Raw genomic sequence first — 23,082 nt, 5'->3', positions numbered from 1 at the left:
AAAAAACTCCGGGAAGACGACATTTCCAATCCCCTTCTCATCTGAGACAGGACCTTGAAACCAAGCGTCCTAGGTCACAAGGCAGTGATCACCATCTCTAGACTTGCTGGCAGTCAGGGCTTTTAAGTTTTACCTGTCAAAGTTGTTCCACTTTGCCTAAGTATTCATTAAAAAAGAAGATTGAACTTGCATCATAGGTCAGTGACTCACTGTCCTGCATCTGTGGTATTTTATTTCTTGAAGGTTTGGGGGGGGGAGGGGGGGAAGGTGGTCTAGTTTAATTCATTTTTATTGAAGAAATGGAAAGAGGAAGGGGAAAAACATCCTTCATTACTCCCAGGGAGCGAAAAAAGAAAAAAAGAAATCATATATTTTCTGCTTCTTCCTGTTGCTGCCATTTTGATCCCTTTTGTTGTCCTCCATTTCATCCTTTTGGCCTTTCCTAGCTCCACACGTATGTCCTCTTCTAACTGGCTTCTGCTTTCAGCTCTTCATGTCATTGCAGGTTTGTCCCCTGAAATGGCCACCTTCTACTGGCAGACACCGTAAGCCTCCTAAAGCTTACGTCTTACACCTTCTCCTAAAGAGGAGATGCCAGCAATGAAAGGGAAAAAGAAATATCTCATACCTCTAGAATAGGAAAACAAAGGTTCTCTTCCTAGAAATGGAATAATCCAACTTCCTAGTATAGAAAGGTGATGTGAATTCAGGTATAGGAAAGAAAGTATGGGCAGCGTACTGCTGACAAATTTACCGGGAGAGAAACTGGGTCCAAAAAAGCACTTACAAGATGCCTAGGTAAAATGGGTTTCAAAGTATACTTCCCAGCCAAGAGAGCACTGAGCAATTTGTTGCATCATACAGCACGCGATTAAATCACACCGGTGCTGCGTGAGAGTATTCGTACAAAGGAGAGGGGTGCTTTAGCACTTGTTGCTCCTCTCTAAGAAAAAAACACACAAAACCCCAAAACCTGCACAAACCGTAGCTCAACAACACCAACAGGCTTTGCCACTGTGGGAGGGAAGGCATGCCAATTAGACGGAAGGCTTAAAATTGCAATCGAAAACTTTTAATTACAACACATATGCTAACGCGGATACATGTTATAATTGTAACTATGCTAGAGGGAAGAAAGAAGGGGTGGAACTGGGATGGTAGAGAAAGAAGTGCTGTTTGGCATCCTGAACGCCCCTGGCTAGCTGAGAAAAAGTCCACTGAGACCGTAGGATTAGAAATTCTACTACAAAGGTTATGATGCAAGCATACAAATCAATAGTGTATCCTGACCCTGACTAGCATATTCAGTAGCCGGTGAGCGGTTTTGGCCACAACTGGGTGATGATAAAAATTGATTCAAGAAAAGAAAACACAGAGCAAAGCTCTTCCATGAGACTGGCGAAATGAAAAGCCTGTGATGACTACACTTGAAGAAGAGATGAACAAGGCAAGCAAAAACACAATAGCAGATTTATGACACCTAAAAGGTGGATTGGCCATTCCAGTTTCTCAGAATGCAAAATCAGTGGAGTTAAATAAGACTAGAACTGATATTTTAAAAGGTGTATTTTTTTGCATATACTTAATAAGTCTGTAAAGCCTGTTTTCACTAGAAAGATATCTTTGAGAAAATTATCAAATCAGAGCGGGGGAGGGGGGAAGTGCTATATATGAAAATGTAGAAAACTACATTAAAAAGGCGGTAGTGTTGGGGGAGTTGTTTATTTTTGCATGTTGACCGTGTCATGGTCAACCCGTCACTGATGGTAATAAGAACAGCAACAACCACAAAAAAAAGAAAGTCTTACTTTTATAGTTACACATACAAGCATTTCTACAACAGCTCCATTAATCAGATTTCATGAGAGCAAAGCTTTTGAGACATCTAATAATTCTTCTCCGTGTCTGCCTTAGTTTTTATAACTGACCCCTCATCACCAAGCTGTGGGTCACTAGAAGGTTTATTCTTTTCCACGTATCTCTGCTACAGAAGGCAAAATCACAGAGATTTATTGAATGCAGTCGAATTCCTATTTGTAGAGAGGCACTCTGCTTTCATCTGTAAGAAAGTGCCTTGACAATCTAATCTTGGCTTTTTGCTTTGTTTCATTATACATTAATTATATTGATTTTTTTTTTAATCCAGTAACTCTGTGTGATCTCTGTGTTTGATGGCAGAGATTATTTATACAGTAGGTCAGGCAAATACTCGTGTGACATTCAATCTTATCTCCAGTGTGATTTTGATATAATAACAGGCAGGATTAACCCCTTCATGTCTCTATTTTCAAAAAGCGCTCTCCTTCAAGGAGCCTTTAAACTGCTGACAAGTAGAGTTAGCAGCTTCAGCTTTCTCCAAAACGCTTGCTGAGGTGCATTCGCCCAGGAGTAGGTGCCACGCAGGGTGACCTGCCTGGACGAGGGTGTTGTGCCTCACAGTTACTTTGCTCCTCGTGCTGTTCTCCTACCTCTTCGCAGAGAAAGCCAGCCCCGCTCCCTGCACACCAGAAGGTCCGGGGGTCGCGGGCAGAGGCCAGCACCTCTGAGCATCTTCCTCCCTCTGGGCAGCGTGAACTTGCCTACACCTCACCGTGGATCCCCTGCAAAGAGTTTGAAATAGTAAGTACGGGTAGGTTAAGGCTGCAGTGAGCATCCAAAGCTTTCACGCTTGATAACTGTCGGGCACTAGTTCCACGGTGGAGGTGTCTGAGTAGCTCAGGCAGCCCTGAATCCTGGCGGCAGCAGCTTACCTGGTTTCAGTTCTCCGCGCAAGCCTCAAGCCCTCCAGAACTGACTGCAGTCCCAGACTCTGGTCTCCCGTCCTCTGGGGAAACAGTAGAGGCTCTGAAACCCGAAAAAAAAGTACTCTTGTTATTGCTAGCAACAATATTATAATAATAATTGGTAGCAGTGACATTGCTGAAATCAGAAATGCCCCAGGACAAAAGGCAGGAACAGATTTCTTGACAAAAGCAGCCAGGCAAAACGTTTTACTTGTGTAAGAACAGCAGAAGTGAACAGCCTAAGAGTGGAAGATGATCGTAAATGATCCAGAGAAATGTGCTCTCCTGTTTTAACAGCGTACCATTTCGCTGTCAGTAACAGCCCTCTTGCTGGCTTGCTGAGAATTCCAGGCTGCTGCCTCCTGCAGCCCAGCCCCTGTTCCCCCGGTACGCTCAGTTCGGGCGTGTTTGTCCCCCAGTTTTGGCTTCTCACTTCATAGGACGGATAACCAGAGAAAATGGACTTCTTGACTTATTCCTATTTTTATTAGCATTTTTAAGAGGATAAAAAGATGAAAGAACAGCATTTTAGGTTCTAGTACTAACAGCCAAATATACTCAGAGAGGAGAAAAGCCTTCTTGAAGCCTCAGAATAAAAGCGCAGGAACTTGAAACTGCCTCCCCTCCGTTTTTGGGTTAGCAGTAAGCTCCTTCAAAAATCCAGCCTCTCTACTGCGAAGGAGAATAGCCACTGTCGCGTTTGATGAGGTCTATGCCAATATAAATGGATTATTGTTGGCTGTTGTCCCACGGACACCTTGCCCCCCGAGTTGTCCACCGGGCTGTGACGTGACTATGACGCCCCTGGTCTGGGGCTGGATCTCACTTTTTTCTCCGTCAGTACTGCCTACTTGTCTCCCTACTGCAAGGGGAAAGGCTGGTTCCTGGAAAGCCGTGTATGAGTTTGGGGAGGGAAGGGGAGTTTCATGTGCGTCCTGGCATTTAAGGCGTGTGACATTCAAGTAAGCAGGAGCTTTCTGTTACTGTCTCAAACAGTCCTTCACATCAGATGCCTTAATACATATTTGAAAGGCCTAACTACATTTAAATGGCTTTTAGAGTAAATCTCTGGGGAATTTACCTTTCCTTTATCAGGATAAGACAGCAACCACTTAAGAAAGTCAGCCTAACAGTGGTGAAGGCTGGAGACCAGTGCCCACAGCCCTGGCGGACTGCGGTGGAGGGCACATCACCTGCCGGCGGGTGCTCTTTTCTCTTTCTGGGCCCGGAGAGACACGCTGGCTGGAGAATACAAAGAGATTTAAACAGCTGATGCTAGTTTAGGTGCCTGGAGCCAGCGCTAAAAGCACCATTTACATTTTTTGAAGCCCCTGCTAAGCTATCGCTCGCTCTGGTAGGCACTGAAAAGCCTTTACTTCCATGGCTGGTCCCCGGGAATAGCCCTGCCTGGGGTTAGTGATGCTGTTAGCGATGAGGGCAGCAGGAGGGGTGAAGCAGGAGCTTTTGTACATTAACGCTCCGCAGAGGAACTCGCGCTCTGCAGCGTGCTTTCAGCTTTGTCGTACCACAGTAAGTCAAAGTGTTGCTGGCTCATTTCCCCAGCTAAGCAAACTCACACTTGAGCCATCACCGCATGGAGCAGCTGGCCCGCGGTAGGATGACTAAAGGACTTACTTTAACCTGTCTTGCTAGAAAATAATCATCTGGCTGGTCTATGCACGCACTACGTTGTGAACAAGGCATTTTACTCAGCGCCCAAACGCTTTGAGCGCCACCGAGGAAATAAATTACTTTTTCCTCTCTTTTTTTGAACCTGATGACTTATGCTTTGATGCAGAAAGTCCACAGCCTTCCCTAGCTAGTCTCGCCATGTGACAGCCTCTCACTTTTCTTCTCTTACTAGAGTTTCTGCAGTTTTAGGTATTTCTAAAATATTTTCCACATTCTAGCAAAACTTATTGCTGGGGGAAAAAAATAGCAAAAGTCGGTCTGCAAAAGTTAACGGATCACAAACTTGGAACACCTCATTATCTGCATCCAGAATCTAATTCTAAAAGCCATGCTTACTCAACCAGAATAGAAAAATAATACCAAATGGCATCCATGTCATTGCCACAAAGCGACAACAAACAATCAATGAATGCTTGAATCAAATTATTCATCAGTAATCTAAGCACCATCAACTACTTGGATGAAAAATTCCTAAAAATCCATAGAGCTGAAATAAAGCCTTTTCGATAGGGGATAAGCGACAGAGAAGAACCTAGGGTTTTTGTATTTCAATCAGTCATAGCTGTTTCTCTTCGCATGCCTGATGCCGTATGCGTGTGTCTCACATAGTAGTTTTGGATATTAAGGTTACAATTCAGGATTAGTTTCTTACCTAAAGAATTAGAATGAGGATATTCCAGTGGTTGTTTGGGGTTTTTTTTTAAACATATTGAGACAATCGGTCCCGGCAGGAAATTATCTGGCAAGTCACTTGAACTTTAGGTGATTAGAGGATAAAGATCACTTTTACACAAACTTATATAAAACTTTATGTTCTACGAGTCACTCCATGTGGCTTTAAAGAAAAAAAATGTTTAAAATCCCAAACTTTATTTAACATGCAAAATGAGGTCATTGGCTAAGAATTATTAAGGGACCAATGGGAAAAGGCTTGTAGAAAAGTAACCCTTGCCCAGGATTCATGTGGTGTCTTTCGACAAGTGGTTCAAACTGGGGGACAACAGTTGGAACACCTAAAACTTACCATCAAAAGCCTTCAGTAAACACAACTTTACATCACGGATGTTTCTAACCTCCTGACTCTTATCTGTTTGTGTTCTTTAAAGCAATGTCAGGGTCAGAGATGGAGATTGGTGGATGAGTTGTAGTATTACATCAAACAGAGCCTACACAGTGCCTACATAAGCATATACACTGCTTTCACTTCATCGACGCCCCACGGCCTATACAAAAGCATTGCCTTGTTGATTCATACCGTCCTAAGTTATCATAACCTGTTCTAACGTATGTTCATTACTTTTGTATAAATGAAATACGAAGGGACTGATTTTTATGGGTCTACCTTTTGTGCAGAAGAACATCTGCTCACAAAGTCTGCTTTAGCAGTTTTCGAGGTTTCCTCAGTTTGATTGCGCAAAGGACATCAAGGGGAAGAAAGGCTGCCCCATCATTTAGAGTTGACCTGCAATCGTAAAGGAAACAAAACAAAACCACCTTCAAAATGTTTTATAATCTATGGGGATTTTTTGTTTGTCTTTTTTGAAAAAACCTGGCTTCTGAAAGGCTGCCAGTTGTTCGGAATTGCCTAGGCAGTTCAGATACTGCCAGCTGCCCGACAGCAAGAAAAAATATGCCAAAGACATGATGGTGCTTTGGAAGAATGAGGCTCTTCGGAAACTAATGGAAGTTTTGTGACGCAGGCCTGTGCGTCAGACAAGGACATTCTTGCATTAGGTGTCTGTCTTTATCTGGTTATTTAAAAAAGATGGTGATGAGTTAAAAAATCCTTTTTAAAACCACTTCCCGTGTATCATTAAAAGCAATTTCCTCTCAGTTCACGTCCTTTTTTTTTTTTTTTTTAAAGACAGAAGAACTGCAGGCAGGGCGGTGGCAGTCACACTGGAGTACAGTCATTTTGGGGGCCAGTAGCTTATGTTAAGCAGTCAGTAGCAGAATGCTCCTCAATTCTGTTTATACAAAGCTATCTAACACAGCAGAGAGACATACATAGATAGGTGAGTGAATACATGCATACACATATACAAATGCATATGAGCTCTTTGGGTCTTTGTCCTTTTCCAACTGGGTCTACTTTTCATTTGTAATTTGTTTCCATGTTTCTTCATGAAAGGGACTTTGTCGTGCATTGTTTTCTTTTTCTCTTTGAGGGAGGAAAGAAGACATATTTCTGTATATTTTTCACTTCACATCATCGAATGGTAAGAGAATCGCGCTTTTCTAAGACGTACAAGAAAAATTAGAAATGAAAGGGGGGCAAAAAGCATTAGAGCTTGAGAAGTCTAATTGCGATGGTCTGCAGAAATTGCCTCGCCCTAGGGTTTTCAGCCCAAATTTGCTCCTGGTCAGACACGTGAGGTCCACAGAATTCTTTTGAAAGTTGTAAGATTAGTTTTGTTTAAAATGCTTAAAAATGCTAGGGAGTTTGGAGGGCTGCCAACTCTTCTGTATCCAGATAGAGGTCCCTAAACCAACCTGAGTTACTAAATAAATAAATAAAATTAGGTGAAGCAGTTAGTTAGGTGGAAATGTCTCAAGTTACAAAAGCCTGTAACCACTGAGGGTACTCTTAAGAGCCGAGTTATGAACATAGGGGGTTAAAAATTCGCTACATTATAAATAAAACTTTTGGCATCGATACCCGAAAACGAAGAGCGAATAATAGGAGGTTACACAATGCTCTGCAGTTCTGCTTCAGCTTCTGTCACACAAGTGACGTATTTACTAAAGAGGAGAACTAAATGCAAAACAAACAAACAAACAAAAATCATGCTACATTCGATGACCTGACAGTGGAATTTGCTATTTCGAGCTCGGTACATACCGCAAATACCAGGATGAAATAATCTGTTCAGCACAGTGAAGTTTGAAGACTTTTGCTTTTATTGTAGGACAGCCGTTGCACGCAAAGCAGCAGCAAAGGAAAGAGTCTTTACTTTTTTTCCCCGCCGGGTGGTACAAGAGAGGATGGCGAGGGTAGCATGAAGCGGACCAGCCCCTCATCCCGTGTTCCTGGCCAGTGCGACATCCCCCGGTTCCCCCCGGGCCTGTTTTGGGGACCCCCCCCCCCCCGGCCCAGCCTCGGCCCGTCCCCGCCGCGCAGCCCCGCGCGTTCCCGCGGGACCCGCCGCTCCCGTGGGCGGGGGGACGGGCCCGGGGGCTTCGTGGCCGGGGTGGGGGGGTCCTCGGTGGGACCTCCGTGTCCTCCGAACGGGCGGCCGCATGCCGAAAACTAAACCCAGGGTTTGTTGCAGGGGTTGCTGTGGGAATACGAACTCGGGTGCTTCAGTTGCAACGGGATTCCCCTCCCCATTTTTTATTTTTTTTTTTTTTAACCATTGACATGTTCCTCGACTGTCAGGAACAGGGGACGTTTGTGACAGGCGGGAGGGGAGGGGATAACACCCCCCTCCCCTTTCCCCTCCGCCCCCCGCCGCATTTTCCCTCGTTAACCGTGCTCGGGCGGTGAGGTGGGGGGCGAGGGAATAAAAGCATTCCTGCACGTCTGGAGGAAAGAAAAAAAAAAACAAGAAAAAAGATGCTAAAGGGGGAAAGCGAAAGGGGGGGGGGGGGGGGGGGGAAGCGTGGCCGGGGGCTCGAAGCGCCAGCGACACGGCGCTCCCCCCCCCTATCCCCCCAGTCCAGATAATAGTTAACTCGGGGTTAAAGATTAACAGCCGGGCCAAGCCCTGTATAAATGGCCCGGGCGAGCCGAATGTATGTACAGCCGCCTCCCTCTCCGCAGCCCGCCGGGCCGCCCTCGCCCCGCCGCCTTCCCCGCCCGCCCCCCCATGAGCCGCCCAAGCTCCCGCCGCCGCCCGCCGGCCCCGGCCCCGGCCCGGCCGCCGCCGCTGCTGCTGCTGCTGCTGCTGCTGCTGCCGCCCGCCCTCCGGCCCGCCGCCGGGCTGGCCCTGCAGCCGGTGCACTGCGCCCCGTGCGGCCCGGAGAAGCTCGCCCTCTGCCCGCCCGTCGCTCCCGCCTGCCCGGAGACGGCCCGGCAGCCCGGCTGCGGCTGCTGCCAGACCTGCGCCCTCGGGCCGGGGCAGCCCTGCGGCGTCTACACGGCCCGCTGCCGCCTGGGGCTCCGCTGCCACCTCCCCGCCGGGGAGCCCCGGCCCCTGGCCGCCCTCGTCCGGGGGCAGGGGACCTGCCTGCCCGCCAGCGAGCCCGCAGGGACGCGCCCGGCCGAGCCGGCAGGTACCGGCGCGCCGTCGCCTCCCCCGCGGCCGGCGGGGGGGGGGGGGGGGGGGGGGGCGTGAGGAGCCCGGGGAGGAGCGGGGCGGCGCGGGGGCTCCGGCGGGACGTTTCGCTCCGGCAGCGGCAGCCGGGGCCGGGGCAGCGGCTCGCGGGCTTCGGGGATGCCGCTCGCCGCCGGGGCGGAGGGCGGAGAGACCCCCGGGGCGGGGGCGGGGGGGGGGGGGGGGGGGTCCGGGCACGAAGCGCCCACCCGGTGCGGGACGGTGCCGGGCAGGCCGGCCGCGGGCGAGGGGGCAGGAGGCGGCCAGCATCCCCCGCCGGGGGCTGGCCGGGGGCTTCTGCTGTGGCATTTCGTCCTTTCCCGGTTTTTTTCGCCGTCGCCGCTGCTGTGGCGGCACAGCGGCTCGGTGGCAACTCGGCAGTAGTCGTCGGGGGCTCAGAGCAACCGGCGGGAATGAGCGGGGCCTTCTGGCGCTGGAGGGAGCGGGAGGGGAGAGAACAGTGACCGAACCGAGTGGTCAAGGCTCCTGCCGCTAGAAGGGTCGAGTACTTGACTCAGTTTTCATCATTCCTTCTTTCTTTCTTCCTTTCCCTCCTCGGTTTTCCACCTCCATTTGTTCTTGAACATCGCCAAAGGGAAAACCAGGGCGTTTCTTAGTCCGTTGGGCGATTGTTCACGGCCTTGATCCGACAACTTACTTTTAGACACATGCCCAACTTCTCTGTCCCGTCATGAGTCCCTGCCATGGCAAAGAGCTCCCGTTGCTTCTTCCAGTGGGAGAGTTCGCAACGCGCTGGGTTAGACGCCAGCGTGCGGGCCGTGAGCAGGCAGATCCAAACGGCTCCTGCCAGTCCCTGCCTGTCTATCGGATCCGCTGCCGGCCAGCACGAGCGACCGCTGGCTCCTGCGAGTTGCTGCTCCTTCGTGTATGTCAGGCCAGCCGCGGAACAAGGCACGGGATGATGCCATGGGATCAGGTCTGGACCAGGTCCTCTCCTGAATAAAAACTGAAACACGTCATGCTGACAAAAATCTAAATCCATTTACAAGCTTAACTCCAGTCTTTCCTCATTTAGCAAAGTCTCTACAACCCGCTGCGGTCAAGAAAGTTTCTTCATTTCTAACAAACAGACTGGCTGCACCTTCATCTTTGGGATTAGAGTGATTTTGAAGGATCATAAAATAACCAACTTGTTAGAGGACACCTGATGCCTCTGCCTATGAATTTATGATGAAAGTTTAATTTGCTGGGCTGCACATGTAATTTATTACTCCTGCAAGAGCTACTGTAATGGATCTGTCTTAGATGCTACTTTTTTTTTTTTTTTTTTCTGTTGTTGATTCTTTTTCTTCTTTTTCCTTACCTTTTTAACTTGGAGAAATAAATGCAAAAGTTTACTGAAGATGTTCACCTTAATATCATTCCTTTCCAGACTCTATCGAACCTGAAGATTTGCCTTTGGAAAGCACTGAAATGACACAGGATCAGCTGCTGAACTATCAGTTGATGTTCCCCATAGGCCAGGACAAATCCATCCCCTGGAATGCCATCACCACATATGAAAACATGAAAGCAAAGAGAATATCTGAACTCAAGAAATGGAAAGAGCAGGTGGGTTTTCCTTGCAAACCTTTCAATGTGACCATTTCAGTAGATGCTCTTGATTCAGAATACAAGGCGAAAATGGGCATGAAATTCTAGCAGCACCACTGGGATGTCAGTATTTTGGGTAGCCGGCAAACAGCCTTTTGGAATGCCGTCACCTGATGCTGGAGGAACAGGCAAAAAGGCAGGAGCAATAGAAGCATCAGGTGTGTCCTGTATGGACTCCATGCAGAGGCTGAATCTTTCTCTGCATTTACTATTGGATTATAACATGGGCCCTTAATTGCCAGGGCCCCGTATTAAAATTTTGGACTCCTTTCGTGTTTTAGTGAAAAAATAAAAGGCGTTTGTCACTGGTCCAGTGCTCAGTGACATAAAAGGGAGTGCTTGCAAGCAGTTACTGACGAAACACCGATGCAAACCAAAACGCGTTGCTTTCAGATCACAAGGAAACACTGTTAAGTAGGTGCCTGTAAAAAGACAGAAAGCTCAGCAACTGAAGGAGGTTTTAACCTTCCACACTGCAAAATTGCAGCGAGTAATGGAGCGGTAGGGTCTCTGCAGGCAGGTCCCTGGTCCGCTTGAGGGCACCAGAGAACCGCAGTCAGACCCGTCCAGGCAGGCAGCGCTCCCCCAGCACGGAGCTGAATTCGAATTGGGCACCACAGAAGCCCAGTTTCCTAATGGTCACGGACAAAACGGGGGGGGGGGGGGGGGGGGAAGGCAAAAACCTACTAACCGCCACCCCACCCGAGGAAGTCTCCCTCCACATCCAGAACAGGACTGAATCACTGATTTAGTTTGAACTATTATACCGAAGTGCTGTTAGCTCCGCTTCTGATTTTTAGGCTTCTGCTTTTCTCACCCGGAGCCACACAGAAACCCGTTGACTTGAGTAGGACCACTTATGCGAGGGGCTGACAGGGGGAGGTCTTGCACAAGCAGAGGGTATGATTATTTTCACTCTAAAGTAAAAATCTTTGTTCAGTCACTTGTCCTCCCCTTTAACTCATTTAAACACGTTGGGTGCTGTACACGCGCGGCAATTGTGACTTTGAAAAAGGGAGCAAGCAAATTGTGGAAACAGTGAATATTGCAAACGGTTCTTCCTCCCCAGGCAGTTCCAGGCAGTTCGGGTCTCACAGCCGCAGGGGTGCTGCTCTCTGTTCTGCTTTGGTGACAGCTCTGTCCTGTACAAAAGAGAACAAACATTCAGATGTTTGTTCTTGCACCGTCTATATATGTCTTGCACCTATTCTCCATACATCAACAGAGCACAGGGCCATGGCAACCCAGAAAACGTGGCTAGTCTCACGTACACCAGCCTCCTAACGTGCACCTCCCCATAATAGGAGAGATTGTACCCTCTGAGCAGTAATGTGTTTACTTAGTACAGGTTAAATTTCCTTGTGTGGCAATTTAAGGACTTAAATCCTCATGTTTCTGAGGACAGAAAATACCTCAAAGAATAAAAACAAAGGCCTAAATGCAACACCAGAGTTTTCTGGCTGTGCTCCTACTGAAACAAGTGAAAACTCCATGCAAAGCAGCCTGATGCAGATTATATGACTAATAAGTATTTTCAGCTTTTTGCTGGCTTTACACCGATCGCGTTTGATTTAGCTGGTTTCTTTGTGATTTTGGTATTGACGACCTTTGCATGGTATTACTGCAGGGACCTTGCCAGAAGGAGCTCTACAGAGCCCTGTATAAATTGGCGAAGGCTCAGCAGAGAAGCGGAGGGGAGATTTACAAATTCTATTTGCCCAACTGCAACAAGAATGGATTTTACCACAGCAAACAGGTACGTGCCTTTTCCCCTGTCTGCTCGCAGCAGCGCTGCGACGAGCCTGACACAGCCAACCCTTTCATAGCCCTCTGCTCCCAAACGCGCCAGTTTGCAGCTGCTGGAAAAGCAGGTTGCGAAAGCAGGGATACTTAGTACTGGGAGCAGATGGTTTGTCCTTCTTCTCTTAAAAGCGAGCTGCGTGCTGCAGGCTGACAGCAAGGGAGGCAGGAGTCTTTTCCGTTCACAGAACAGGTGCACGCAAGGCCTCCTTCTCCAAAATCTTTTAACCCTGTCTGCTCCCAGGCCAAATCAAGATCCGTGTACCTGATCTGTTAGCATATTCCCAGTTGACATTAATCCGTAATACCCACCATACTGCCTGCGAAGCCCACGGAATATATAATAATCACTATGAAGAAAGGGGGCTCTCAGCTCCCAGGCAGTGAAAAAACTCTCTGGAGCAAAATTAGCCTTCTGAAAGTAGAACAAAACCGCTGATTTGTGCTGCCTATAGATTATGCTATACGCTCATTTCCATTACAGCCTCAAAAATGGCCACTGCAAGTTACACTGAGAGTAATCTGCAAACCTAACTAAAGCTCCAAACCTCAAGCCACACCCTTGCAACCACAGGTCATGCACACAAATTTAGTAGGTCTGCATAAATCTGTGTCACCGAGACTCCTTGGTTTTGGGCATGGCACCACCGCGTGACTCACGACCATTGTGACCTGGGATCTAATTGGGCACAAACAGCAATCTGTTTAACCCCCTCCCCAAGAATAAACCCCACACGATTTGCCTCCTTGCGTGGACAGCCAGACCGCCCAGGCATTGCTCTCGCCCTCCCAGTTCGTCTGTTCTGCCTTCCTTCGGTTTCTCCCGCTGGAAGATATTGCTGGTTTATACCGCTGTTTGCCAAGGAGTGGGCAAACCGATTTTAGACCTGAAGTTGCTGTTGCAGTAGCTGAGCTGGGGTCGCGGCTCCCTGACCAAGTGCGTTGGCCAGAGCAGGGACCACCGCGTTCAGAACGCGTCTGGGCGCGGCGGGTCCCACCTTCTGATCCCAGTTCTGTCTGACGCTGCTACTGGTACCATCATCTCACAGGTCGTCTTCTGCTTACAGTCACTTACGGTGAGTTCTGTTTTGCTAATAATATTCTAGTGTGAGACTTCACTGGATGGAGAGTCTGCTGGATGCTGGTGTGTCTATCCAAAAAACGGAAGAAGGATTCCTGGATCTCCAGAAATGAAAGGAGACCCGGAATGCCAGCAGTATCTCGGCTCACAAGAATAAAACGAACCACATTCATCCACACCAAGTTTTCTGTGGGGCCTGATCTAGCCAGGAGACATTTCAGTCAGGAGCCGTTTCAGTAAGGTAGTTGTATGCACCTGATTTTCAGCATATGAGTAATCCCATAAAGTAGCTTTTTTACTGCACTGGGCTGACTCAGCTGCTCGAGTGACAGATAGGAGCAACCGCAAGATCAAGTCCTACAATCTTGTATATTTTGTTTGTATAATATTATAGATACCCTCATATGTAAAGCTGTTGAATTATTTATTTCACAGTACATGTATTTTTGTCTGTGTGTGTTGTTACTAATTTATATCCTCAAACACTTCATAACTTTATATGTAAATACTTAATATTATTGCTCTTAAATATATGCATCTTACGTTGGAGGAATGTTGCTACTTAAAACTTCAAATGGCACAACTCTGTTGGGAAAAATGGCTTGTAAACTTGCATTTTTATACTATGTATTTATAGACTTAAAACTGAATTTAAAAAAATGGCTTTCAGTAGAGAACATGCTTAGAAACTTATTTAAAACCTGTTTTGTTTATATATCATGTTGCTTTTGCACCTCTGTTTCAATGTCAAGCTGTTTCTTAAAAAAGAAAGTCTAAACCTTGATTATATACTGAAGCTCCTGATGGGACAGAATTTGTTTCTGTTTTCCAAACATACGCACCGGATAAATGGCGAAACACAACAGGATGCTCTGTGCCACCTTTGACAGGTGTAAGCCTGTTGACAATGTCACATGTTGACATTGTCAGGTTATTTAAGATGAGCTATTAAATAATGCCTTCTCCCCTGTCCCGCTCTCCTGTTTTCGGCGTGTTCCCGTTCAGCAGTCTGTCCGACTTCAGCGGGGCCGCGCAGAGGAAAACGTGCCTCTTGCAAACCTGCCTCCCGAACCGCTAACTCCATCTTCCCGCAATGAGTTTTCTTTTTTGGTCTCCCCACTCTGTTCCCCTTCTCCCGTCCTCTCCAGTCCCGGCCGTGCTCTGCAAGCCTTTGCCTCGGGCAAAGCAGCAGCCTTCAAGGGAAGTTATTAAAAAGTTTTCTGCCTTTCTCTGCTCAGAAGCCCAAGGCAGCAGTATTAATCTGTTACAAAGATAACGTCGAGGCTACGAAGAGCCATTTCCTGCACAGAAACTCAGAGGCTACAAAAGGGAGGCCGGGGAAAAGCCCCGTCCCACTCTTTTTGCTGAAAGCAGAGAAGAGGGTCCCCTTGGCTTGAGATGTGGTCCCTCTCCCTCCCCGGCATGTTCCTTCGATTTAGTGGCTGCAGAGAGAAAAAAAGAAACGGCAAGTGGCTGCCCTGCTGGCTTCAAGCTGGTTTTGTCCATGGAGAAACTGGTGTGGGAGTTAGCAAGTCCCCGAGGTGGAAACAGGCTCCACCAACCCTGCCTGAGAAAACAGCCTGAGAGGAGAGTAATAACATTTTCTGAGAGCCTGGCGGGAGGGAAACTCGGCAGAAAATCCTCCTGCTGTTTGTTGGCACAGGCTTTGGGTTTTACATGGGAGCGGGAAGCGGCTGGGAGAAACTGCAAAGCCAAAGCGTGGAGATCTCTGCTCTCCGTGTCACAGTCCTGTGGCATCGCACGTTGGGCTCGGTGAACGTGTTGGCTGTATTCGCGTGCCAGTACGTCAGCCGGTCCGATCCGGGTCTAATAAACCGCTCCAGATTTACAAGTATGGCTACACTACCGTGCTGCTTTGGAAGGTGCTTTTTGATCTTCCCGAGTAAAGCGCTGCAAAAGCAGTTGATGGCGTTGGTATTATAAATCATTAACGTCTGACCTCCCTGTAGTGAGCCACAGTGAGACCTGGCTAAAACTGTCTTACACTGACGCATTCACTCTGTCAAAATGCTTGGCAGTCATTGTATCTAAATAATGAAGCAGCAGCAAATTTGGGCAGAACCTCAGAGTCCTTTCATGGAGTCTACCCGGCACTGAACAACTGTCATGCATCATTGCCAAGGGAAAATGGTGAAGAAAGGAGGGGAAACCATATACTCAGAGTTACAGCACGTGCTTAAGAGCACTCTGACTGCTCTCACCCCATCGACCTTGTGTAAAGGCTGATCTCTAAGGAGCAGAAATCAGTTCTTTTTGTTGGGATCATTATATATATAGGGGAAATGTTCATCACGTTCATAATTATTAATAGCACAGTCTATTTGCAGTATAGCAATCCAGCGGACAGCTACTTCCAGTGTTTTGCAGGGTGGCGGGTTCCCATCCTAGCTGCAAGAAATGAACAGGGACGGGGTTTTCAGGGAACTCTTTCCTTTAAATGTTAAGTACCGGGAGCAGAAGTTGCTTCATACAGCATTCAGGCCAATTTCTTAGAGGGGTTTAGCTCCTTACCTCCCACTGACAGCAACAGGGGATGGGTGCCTCCTTATCTGCAATCTGGCCTCGTGTGACATCTTGCCAGGACTCACCAGGACAGACTTCTGCTGAGCTGCTCTGGGATGGGCTGTCTGACTTGGGCCAGACTCTTCCGTAGACTGGGATTAGGACTAATGCAAGGAGGCAAAGAAGGCGAATTTTATCTCCCCATCACAGTGCTGCCAGGAGCTTGGACTACACTTAGTCCATAGATGCCACACGTTGTGTTTTGTCCCGATTTTTATGATCAGCCTCAGTAACAGGGTGAAAAATCAAAGGTCTGTAGTTTTCCTTTGTTTTGGTTATTTTTTTCTGTTTGTGGGGCACTCTTTTTTTTTTTTTTTTTTTTTTTTTTTTTTTTGGCATGTGTCAGCTGGCAATCCTGGCTTCAGTGTGTGCCCGCTGCAGCGGTCCCACCTGCACCAGCGAGCCAAGCCCGGTGGGAATGAGTGGGGAAACAGGGAAGGTGCCGCGGGATGCGCTCAGCAGCTCAGGTCACCTGGCGAGCAGCTGGATGTGTAAAGGGGACGTACCGTTCCTCGTTAGTTCAGCTCCCTCCCTTTGTACCCTCTTGCACTCCTTCTACCCCACCTAAAAAAAAAATAATTGGTGGGAAGGTCTGAGGTGAGCATCTGCAATGTTTGGTTCACGTTATCCGAGAACCCTACCGACCCAGTTTGTGCTCCTTCCTGCCAAAACCCTGCCAGGTTTGCTGCAGCAGGGTTTGTTCCAGCCATGCCTCCTCCTGCCCCTGGCCTACCGCCAACTGCAAAAATGCTCATAGCACAGAAATGAGGTCACTGCCCTCTGCACTTTATTTTCTACCCTCCTTTTCCCCTAAAGCTGTCCAAGACAACCTTCAGTCACCTGGTGCTGGGCTCTGCTCATACCGAGTCAGCTCTGCTCATCGCTTTGGGGTACAGCGGAGACACATTCGTGTCGGCTAGGGCTGGCAGGGGGCGAGGGGGGAGAGAGAAGGAGAGGAAGAAAATGGGGGTGGAGGGCAGCCAACACTAATACTGAAAGCTCCTCAGCATCTCTGTCACTCCTCTGCCGTAAGAACACACGCTCTGCAAAGGCAAAACTTAGGCAGGGAACAGCTTTCTACAGACCCAGCCCAGAACACGATCAGATATGAAGCACGTCAAGATTTCGCCTTTTCCTTTCCAAACCCAATATATTCCTTCAACCTTGCACTTGCTAATGAAACTCCTAAACACATCACAGAAAAGCAAACAGAAAGTGCGTCACATATATAGCTTGCTTTCCTCAAGGGGAAGAAAAGCTGGATGGAAAAGAATGGCACGTGGCAGAGGCTTGTCACAGGATTTACTACGCTCCCGGAAAGTGCTCAGCTCCCATAGCATCAGACACTACGTGGAAGTCCCAACAAAATACTAAAACTGAGCAGGTTTTTTTGCAAAGTCAGAACCAAAGATGTTTGCACTTTACCAGCAGTCTAGCAGCGCTGACTTTGCAGAATTAGAAACGTTATTTTTTAACCACATCACTGCCTTGCTATTGCAGAACACCAGCAATGTCTAATCCCCGTCCAACCCATGATCAGAATAATAAAAAAAAGTATCTGTAAAAAAAAAGGACCATTTCCAAGCTAGACTCTCAGCCCATGCTGCATGTCAAATGGACAAGTCCCACCTCTGTCTTTAGACAACACCTCTAAAGCGGGTTTACTTTTCCTGGGCTATCGCTTCGCTGATAAACCGCCAGCCTAAACAGCCTCCCCTGGCTGCGCCCGTGACAGGTCCCAGGCTTCCTGTTTGCCGACACATTTTGTATTTATGGACCAATTATCTTATGCACTTGTCGTACGGTGCGTCGAGAATCGGGCAGGGATTCAGACCACACAGGGAAGTGGGGTGTGAGCATCTTGTTGTATTTAGCACATTTGCCTTCTTTAGGGCTTGGGTAGATGGTAAACAGTGAGTAACAGTAGCAGAGCTGGGGCAAGCGAGGGCTCCTCTTGCTGACGTGTCACCCTGTATTACCTGGTCACGTTTAGGTAAAGGTGGAAGGGGACAAAGAAGGAGAGGAGCTGCTGGGAGCACAGCCGGTTAGTTCCGAGTTACCAAAAAGCACCAAAACCACCAGCAGCGGAGCAGGAGCCCAGACATACCTGCACTTGCACTCTGAGTAACGAAACCAGCTCTGACAACAGCTCTGTCAACAGACAAGGGCTTTATTTTGTTTTCCCTCCTTTCCTCCTCCCTTGCCCTACCTCCTCCCCCAGGGTGCAAAGTTCAGCCGCAAGTAAATCTGCTGCGAGGGTCCCGGGAGAGGGGCGGCCTCCCGCGGGAGAGGTGTGGGGGCAAGGGTGCTGGTGGGTGCTGAAGCCCAGTCAGATGAACAAACCTAAACTTAGCCCGCTCCAGGTCTCAGCTGCTTCATTTTGCAAAAGTTTCTGCTCCAGGCTGTGCTGGATTATCAGCTCCGGCGGGGGGGAGCGTGGGCAGCCCGGCAGAGAGGAGGGCACGCCGGGGAAGGCAGGCGTGCATGCGTGCGCGGCTCCTTGCTGCTCCCTTCCGAAGTTTTCCCAGCCGGGCTGGCTGCCTGGCCAGCGGGCACGGCTTTTCCAGCCGAGCTTCTCCGCTGCCGGTCGGCCGTGCCAGCGCGGTCTTCCTCCTTCTTCGCAGTCGCCTCCAACTGCTGCAAAGCCAACGGAGAGCAGCCCGGTGGTGCCTAGGCTGAGGTGCTGAACTGCACAAGGACGGCAGCGGTGACGTGTGATTTTTTTTTTTTTTTTTTCTCTCTCGCTAACGGTGCTTTGTAGTTCAACGGGCCGATGCGTAGATGCTGAGGTTCCTTGGAAAAGCATCTTAGCGTGGGATGTCTCTGGAGGCCTAGAGCAAACGCTTGCTGTATCATCGCCGCCTTTCCTATTTTCCCTCTGCCTGCGGCTTCTGTTTATTGCTGCTTCGGCAGCTGAGCCCCCCCCCATTTAGCCCCAGCAAGGGACCAGAAGAAGAAGAGCAGCGACGCGTCCGCGGTAGCAGGTTAACAGCCGCTGCGGCAACACGCGGCAGGACCCGAGGGCCGCGGGTCGCGCGTGGCACCCCTGTGACAAAGCAATAATCGGCTTTTCGAGCTCAGTCAGGTGTTTTTTAGTGGGTGCAAGTTACGTGATACGCAGCAGACGCAGGAAACGGCTCTTCACCTTGAATATTCTCCGGGTGGCCTAAGCGGGCAGAAGTGGCCCCCGCGCTCCAGTTGCAGGGAGCGCGGGACATACAGGCTCAGCCTGGCTCTTTTAAGCAATTACCTTCACTACCCCACTCCTGGCAGGTCGCGCCACACGTGGCTGTGGGAAGCAGTCCTTCCCAAAGACACTTCCTTCAGCTTCGCAGGTTTTTCTGGAGGAAATCTCAGCTGCTCTCTGCAGCAACAACTTTGCTGCCTTTCTTTCCGTTCCCGCTCACGGAGACAGCGGTGGGGTGAAATTAGCCATGACAGAGAAAGGCTCTTAAGGAATTTGGATAGGTCAGCAGAAGTGGAAAGCCAGGATACATGCTGCAGCAGGACTTGCGTTCTGCAAGGATAAACTGAGATTTGCAGCATTACCCTTTGCTGCCGCTAATACCTGGTCTCCAGTTTTTTTCAGCTGCAACTTCCAGCCTTGAAGTCATCTGCATTTTTTAATATAGGTACAGGGCAAAAGCAAAAGCAGAGGTTTTTGCAATGGGATTTTCTCAAAGGCTGGGGCATATGCTTCTACAGCTGCAAAATATGAACTGGAAGAAATAATACATAAAATTAAAAAGTTTTAAATCTAAAGCTTCTTCTGGTGAACAACAAACTTGCACCACTTGCCATTTTAACAGGAAATTTCCTTTATAGCAGAAAAGATGTAACATCTTCTCAATCAATGTGGTGTATAATGTAGACGGTCTCGTGCGCTGGAACTCCGGGCACCAAGCCACCACGTCCTGACAGGTTCATGGGATCACAGGATGGTTGAGGTTGGCAGAGAGCTCTGGAGGTCACCCGGTCCAACCCTCTTGCTCAAGCAGGCCCACCTGAAGCCAGTTGCCCAGGACCATGCCCAGACGGCTTTTGAGTATCTCCAAGGATGGAGACTCCAAAATCAAATGAAGGTTAAATACTTTCCAACTGGAAGAAGATATCCAGGTCCACTGGAGATACCAAAACACTTCTCTTCTAATGGCCTTCAACAAAATGAATTTTGCACACCTGCAGATGAAGGCATTACTGATACTGACCACAAACCCCTTGCCCTTGGAATACTCCGATACCCTTTCTGGATCTCTCAGGAAAAAAAAGAGGGAGTGAGGGAAGAAAAAGGGGTCCTTTCTAATGTAGGAAGCAAGCATATTCTTCCGATAGAAATTAATAGATGTGTAAAGTTCTGAAAGGTGCAGCAGGACCACGTACAAAACAGCTACCTATATAAACATTTCTTTTTGAATACCAATACACTTTGGCATGCAGGAAAATTGCTCAGCACTTTCCATACTTTAAATATAATTCCTATTGCTAATATGTACAAAATCTCTGTGGAGCCATCCTTGCTTACAAAGTTTTAGAGAGTGACTAGAGATACCAAAAAATGATTTCCCAAAAGGTTTGTAAAACCATTACTTAAATTCAGGGCTCAGTTCAATAAAGAATTATGCTGTGTTAAGGTTTCTGTGGAATTTAGTCATAAAAAGTTCAGACTGTACTAAAACCTAATTAATTCTGTGGTTTTGGTATTCATTGAAGCCTCCTTCCCCTGTGCACAAATAGCTAACATTATGCCCTGAAGGGCATGCATGCCAAAAAGGTGGAAAAGGATATTCTGAGCTCAAAAGACTATAGCACAGTAGGTCTATTAAAAAAGAGAACTTTCTCAAATAGTTTGAAAGATAATAGAGCTGCCTGCAGGCAGCTTCAACTTGCATTCTGGTCAATTACAGGGATTTATGCAACTATTTATTACACTGGTTAAAATAAATACTCGCCACATCAATCTGGGCTACACATGGTACCCATGTAGCATCTGGAGATGAAATATGCTCAAAAAGAAATGAGCAACTCTTGCAGTACATACATTAAGCTTTTGTAGTGCCTTCCCACGCAAATATTTGATGTGTAAATAATGTTAGCAGTTACTGGGACTTCATAACGTTCCCCCAGATCACCTGAGATTCTTGAAGAGGTTGTTAAAAATAAGAAAAGATCTGACAAATGTTCAGTTAAGAAAATAAACCACCTCAGCTGAAGGCAGTGAAGGCACCAAAAGGGGAGGTATTTTTCTAGTGCATTGGTTCCATTTCTGCCACTAAACCCACAGTCCTCCACTCCCTGCGGCTCTTTGCAGGAAACACTTCTAACCTGCGTGTGGAGGAAGATCTTCCCCTGAACCGATACTGACCCATACATTTGCTTTGTGCTGCCCACATTGTGCTGCTTGGATGTAGCCCAGAAATAGTTTTGTTTGAATTGCAGCCTGGCTCCTCTAGCCATGAGAAAAATCTTTGACAAGTAACTTGTCTATTGAATTGAGCCCTTCTCTTCAAAGAAATAGGAATGTTAACACCCACCCCCCCCCAAAAAAAAAAAACAAAACCAAAAACAAAAAGGAAAAAGCCACCACTGATTATCTTAAAGAGTGAATTTTTGGGGGGAGGGGAAATAATATTATTTTGCATTTCATACCAAGAATGCCAGCTGCCAGGAACATCAGATAGACAACGGGAAGTATCCAATACTAGTGCAAGCAACTGTGCTCGTAAAAAATACCTAAAAGGCAACTTCTGGAAAAGGGAAAGCTTTAAATTACAGGTGAGAAATTTTTTTTTTGCTATTTTTAGACAGTCTTTGTTTTAAAGTCATCTGTTGGAAGCAAAATAGCTAAACTGACTTGCACAACCACACAATTATTTTTTTTTCCTCCCTTATGGCTGTATGTTTTCTCTGTTACATACCAAAGACCACTAGCACCACTAAAAGAGCTGAATGCAATTTCTTAAATAATTCATGTGACAGATTGCTTGCTTGCATCAGTTCGAGTTCCTTGAGATTTAGTATTTTTTAAAAAATAAAATTGGTGCTCTGCACAGATTAGAAGATTTACTATCACCTAAGGACCTTTACTAGCCAGCTTCTTCTGTCTTTGTTTTTAATAGTAGGGCAAAACATAAAAAGCTTAAACACTTGACAAAATACGCCAGTCAGAAATACTGCCACAGGCTGTTAGAATATTGCTTGCATACTGGCAAAATGTGGCTTGCAAGGCAGCTAGCTATCTTTTTTCAGATAGAAAAGAAGAGAAGCTGCTTTTTTTCAGAAGGCTCAAAAGATAGCAATTAAAAAAAAGCCGAAATACTAGCTCACTTTCGTGAATCCAGCCCTTATTTTCATATCTATGGTTACGTACCCAAATATTGGTGTACATGTAACTTCCTTCCCTCTGTGAAATCATTTGAAAGGAACTGGTATACAACTTTAAAAAAAAAAAAAAAAGGCCCAGCAGTTTTGGGTTTTTTTTCCAACAAATCTTTGCAGACATTGCATTTGCATTAGCAGTAAAAATATTGCAATAAATCTTCACCTCACAAAGCTTTCTGTAACCATCTGTCAGGAAATCTGTATTAGCCCGGAGTAAGCATCACTTCATGTATACTTTTTTTTCTTACTCTAAGGTTAAAAAAAACTTGTTCTAATGATAACGCGAACTCATTTCGTTAAGACAGAAATTGGGAAGTTGTGCGGAGCGCACCCAGGGCTCTTCAGCTAATACGCTGCAGGGTAAGGCTTTTAACCAACAACTGATTTATGGGGATCAGCTGTCTCGACCCTGGCAAGCTGCATATCCGAACCTGCCCACATCACAGTTTCAAGACGTTTGCCACCGCTGGCAGGAACAAGGGTGGTTCTAATTCACGGGGCAGGAGAGGAACAGGCTCCTCAGCCCTGCGGCATCCCCTCCATCAGCGCAACCCCCGGCCGCGTTGGCTGGAACCCACTGCCCTCAGCCTCCACGAGTCCCCAGCCCGACGGGAAATTACGGTGTTGATGATTTCTGGTTTTCTACAGCGACATCAAACATTTCTAGTGACACATGTAAGAATATATTATATATTTATATAAATATATAAAATATTTATATAAAATATATAAATAAATACATATACAAAATATGGCATTACTTTCCAGAGCGATGTTACATTTCACAGGCCACCTTTCCTTATCCAGATTTCATTGTCATACAGAATTTGTCATGAAGTTCAGTAAACAATCAGCCTCAAAAAATAAAAACAAACAAAAAAACCGCTGCCAAAGT

The 23,082-nt window shown here is 47.3% G+C and overlaps 2 protein-coding genes across 3 annotated transcripts in view; both read left to right on the top strand.

The window, feature by feature from the left end:
- ADCY1 (adenylate cyclase 1) overlaps window positions 1-23,082 on the top strand; it is a 498,640-nt gene that overhangs the window by 185,080 nt on the left and 290,478 nt on the right. The window lies entirely within an intron of this gene.
- Window positions 8,360-14,188, top strand: IGFBP1 (insulin like growth factor binding protein 1; the record flags this gene model as incomplete). The annotated part of the gene is made up of 4 exons (XM_049823759.1): window positions 8,360-8,690; window positions 10,125-10,303; window positions 11,973-12,101; window positions 13,252-14,188. Coding segments are annotated over 4 exons (771 nt in total), but the record flags the coding sequence as incomplete, so codon positions are not given.

The sequence above is a fragment of the Accipiter gentilis genome, chromosome 20 (genome assembly GCF_929443795.1).
Source record: "Accipiter gentilis chromosome 20, bAccGen1.1, whole genome shotgun sequence".
NCBI lineage: Eukaryota > Metazoa > Chordata > Aves > Accipitriformes > Accipitridae > Astur > Astur gentilis.
Note: the sequence above shows the minus strand (reverse complement) of the source record. Positions and strands in the feature narration are given on the sequence as shown.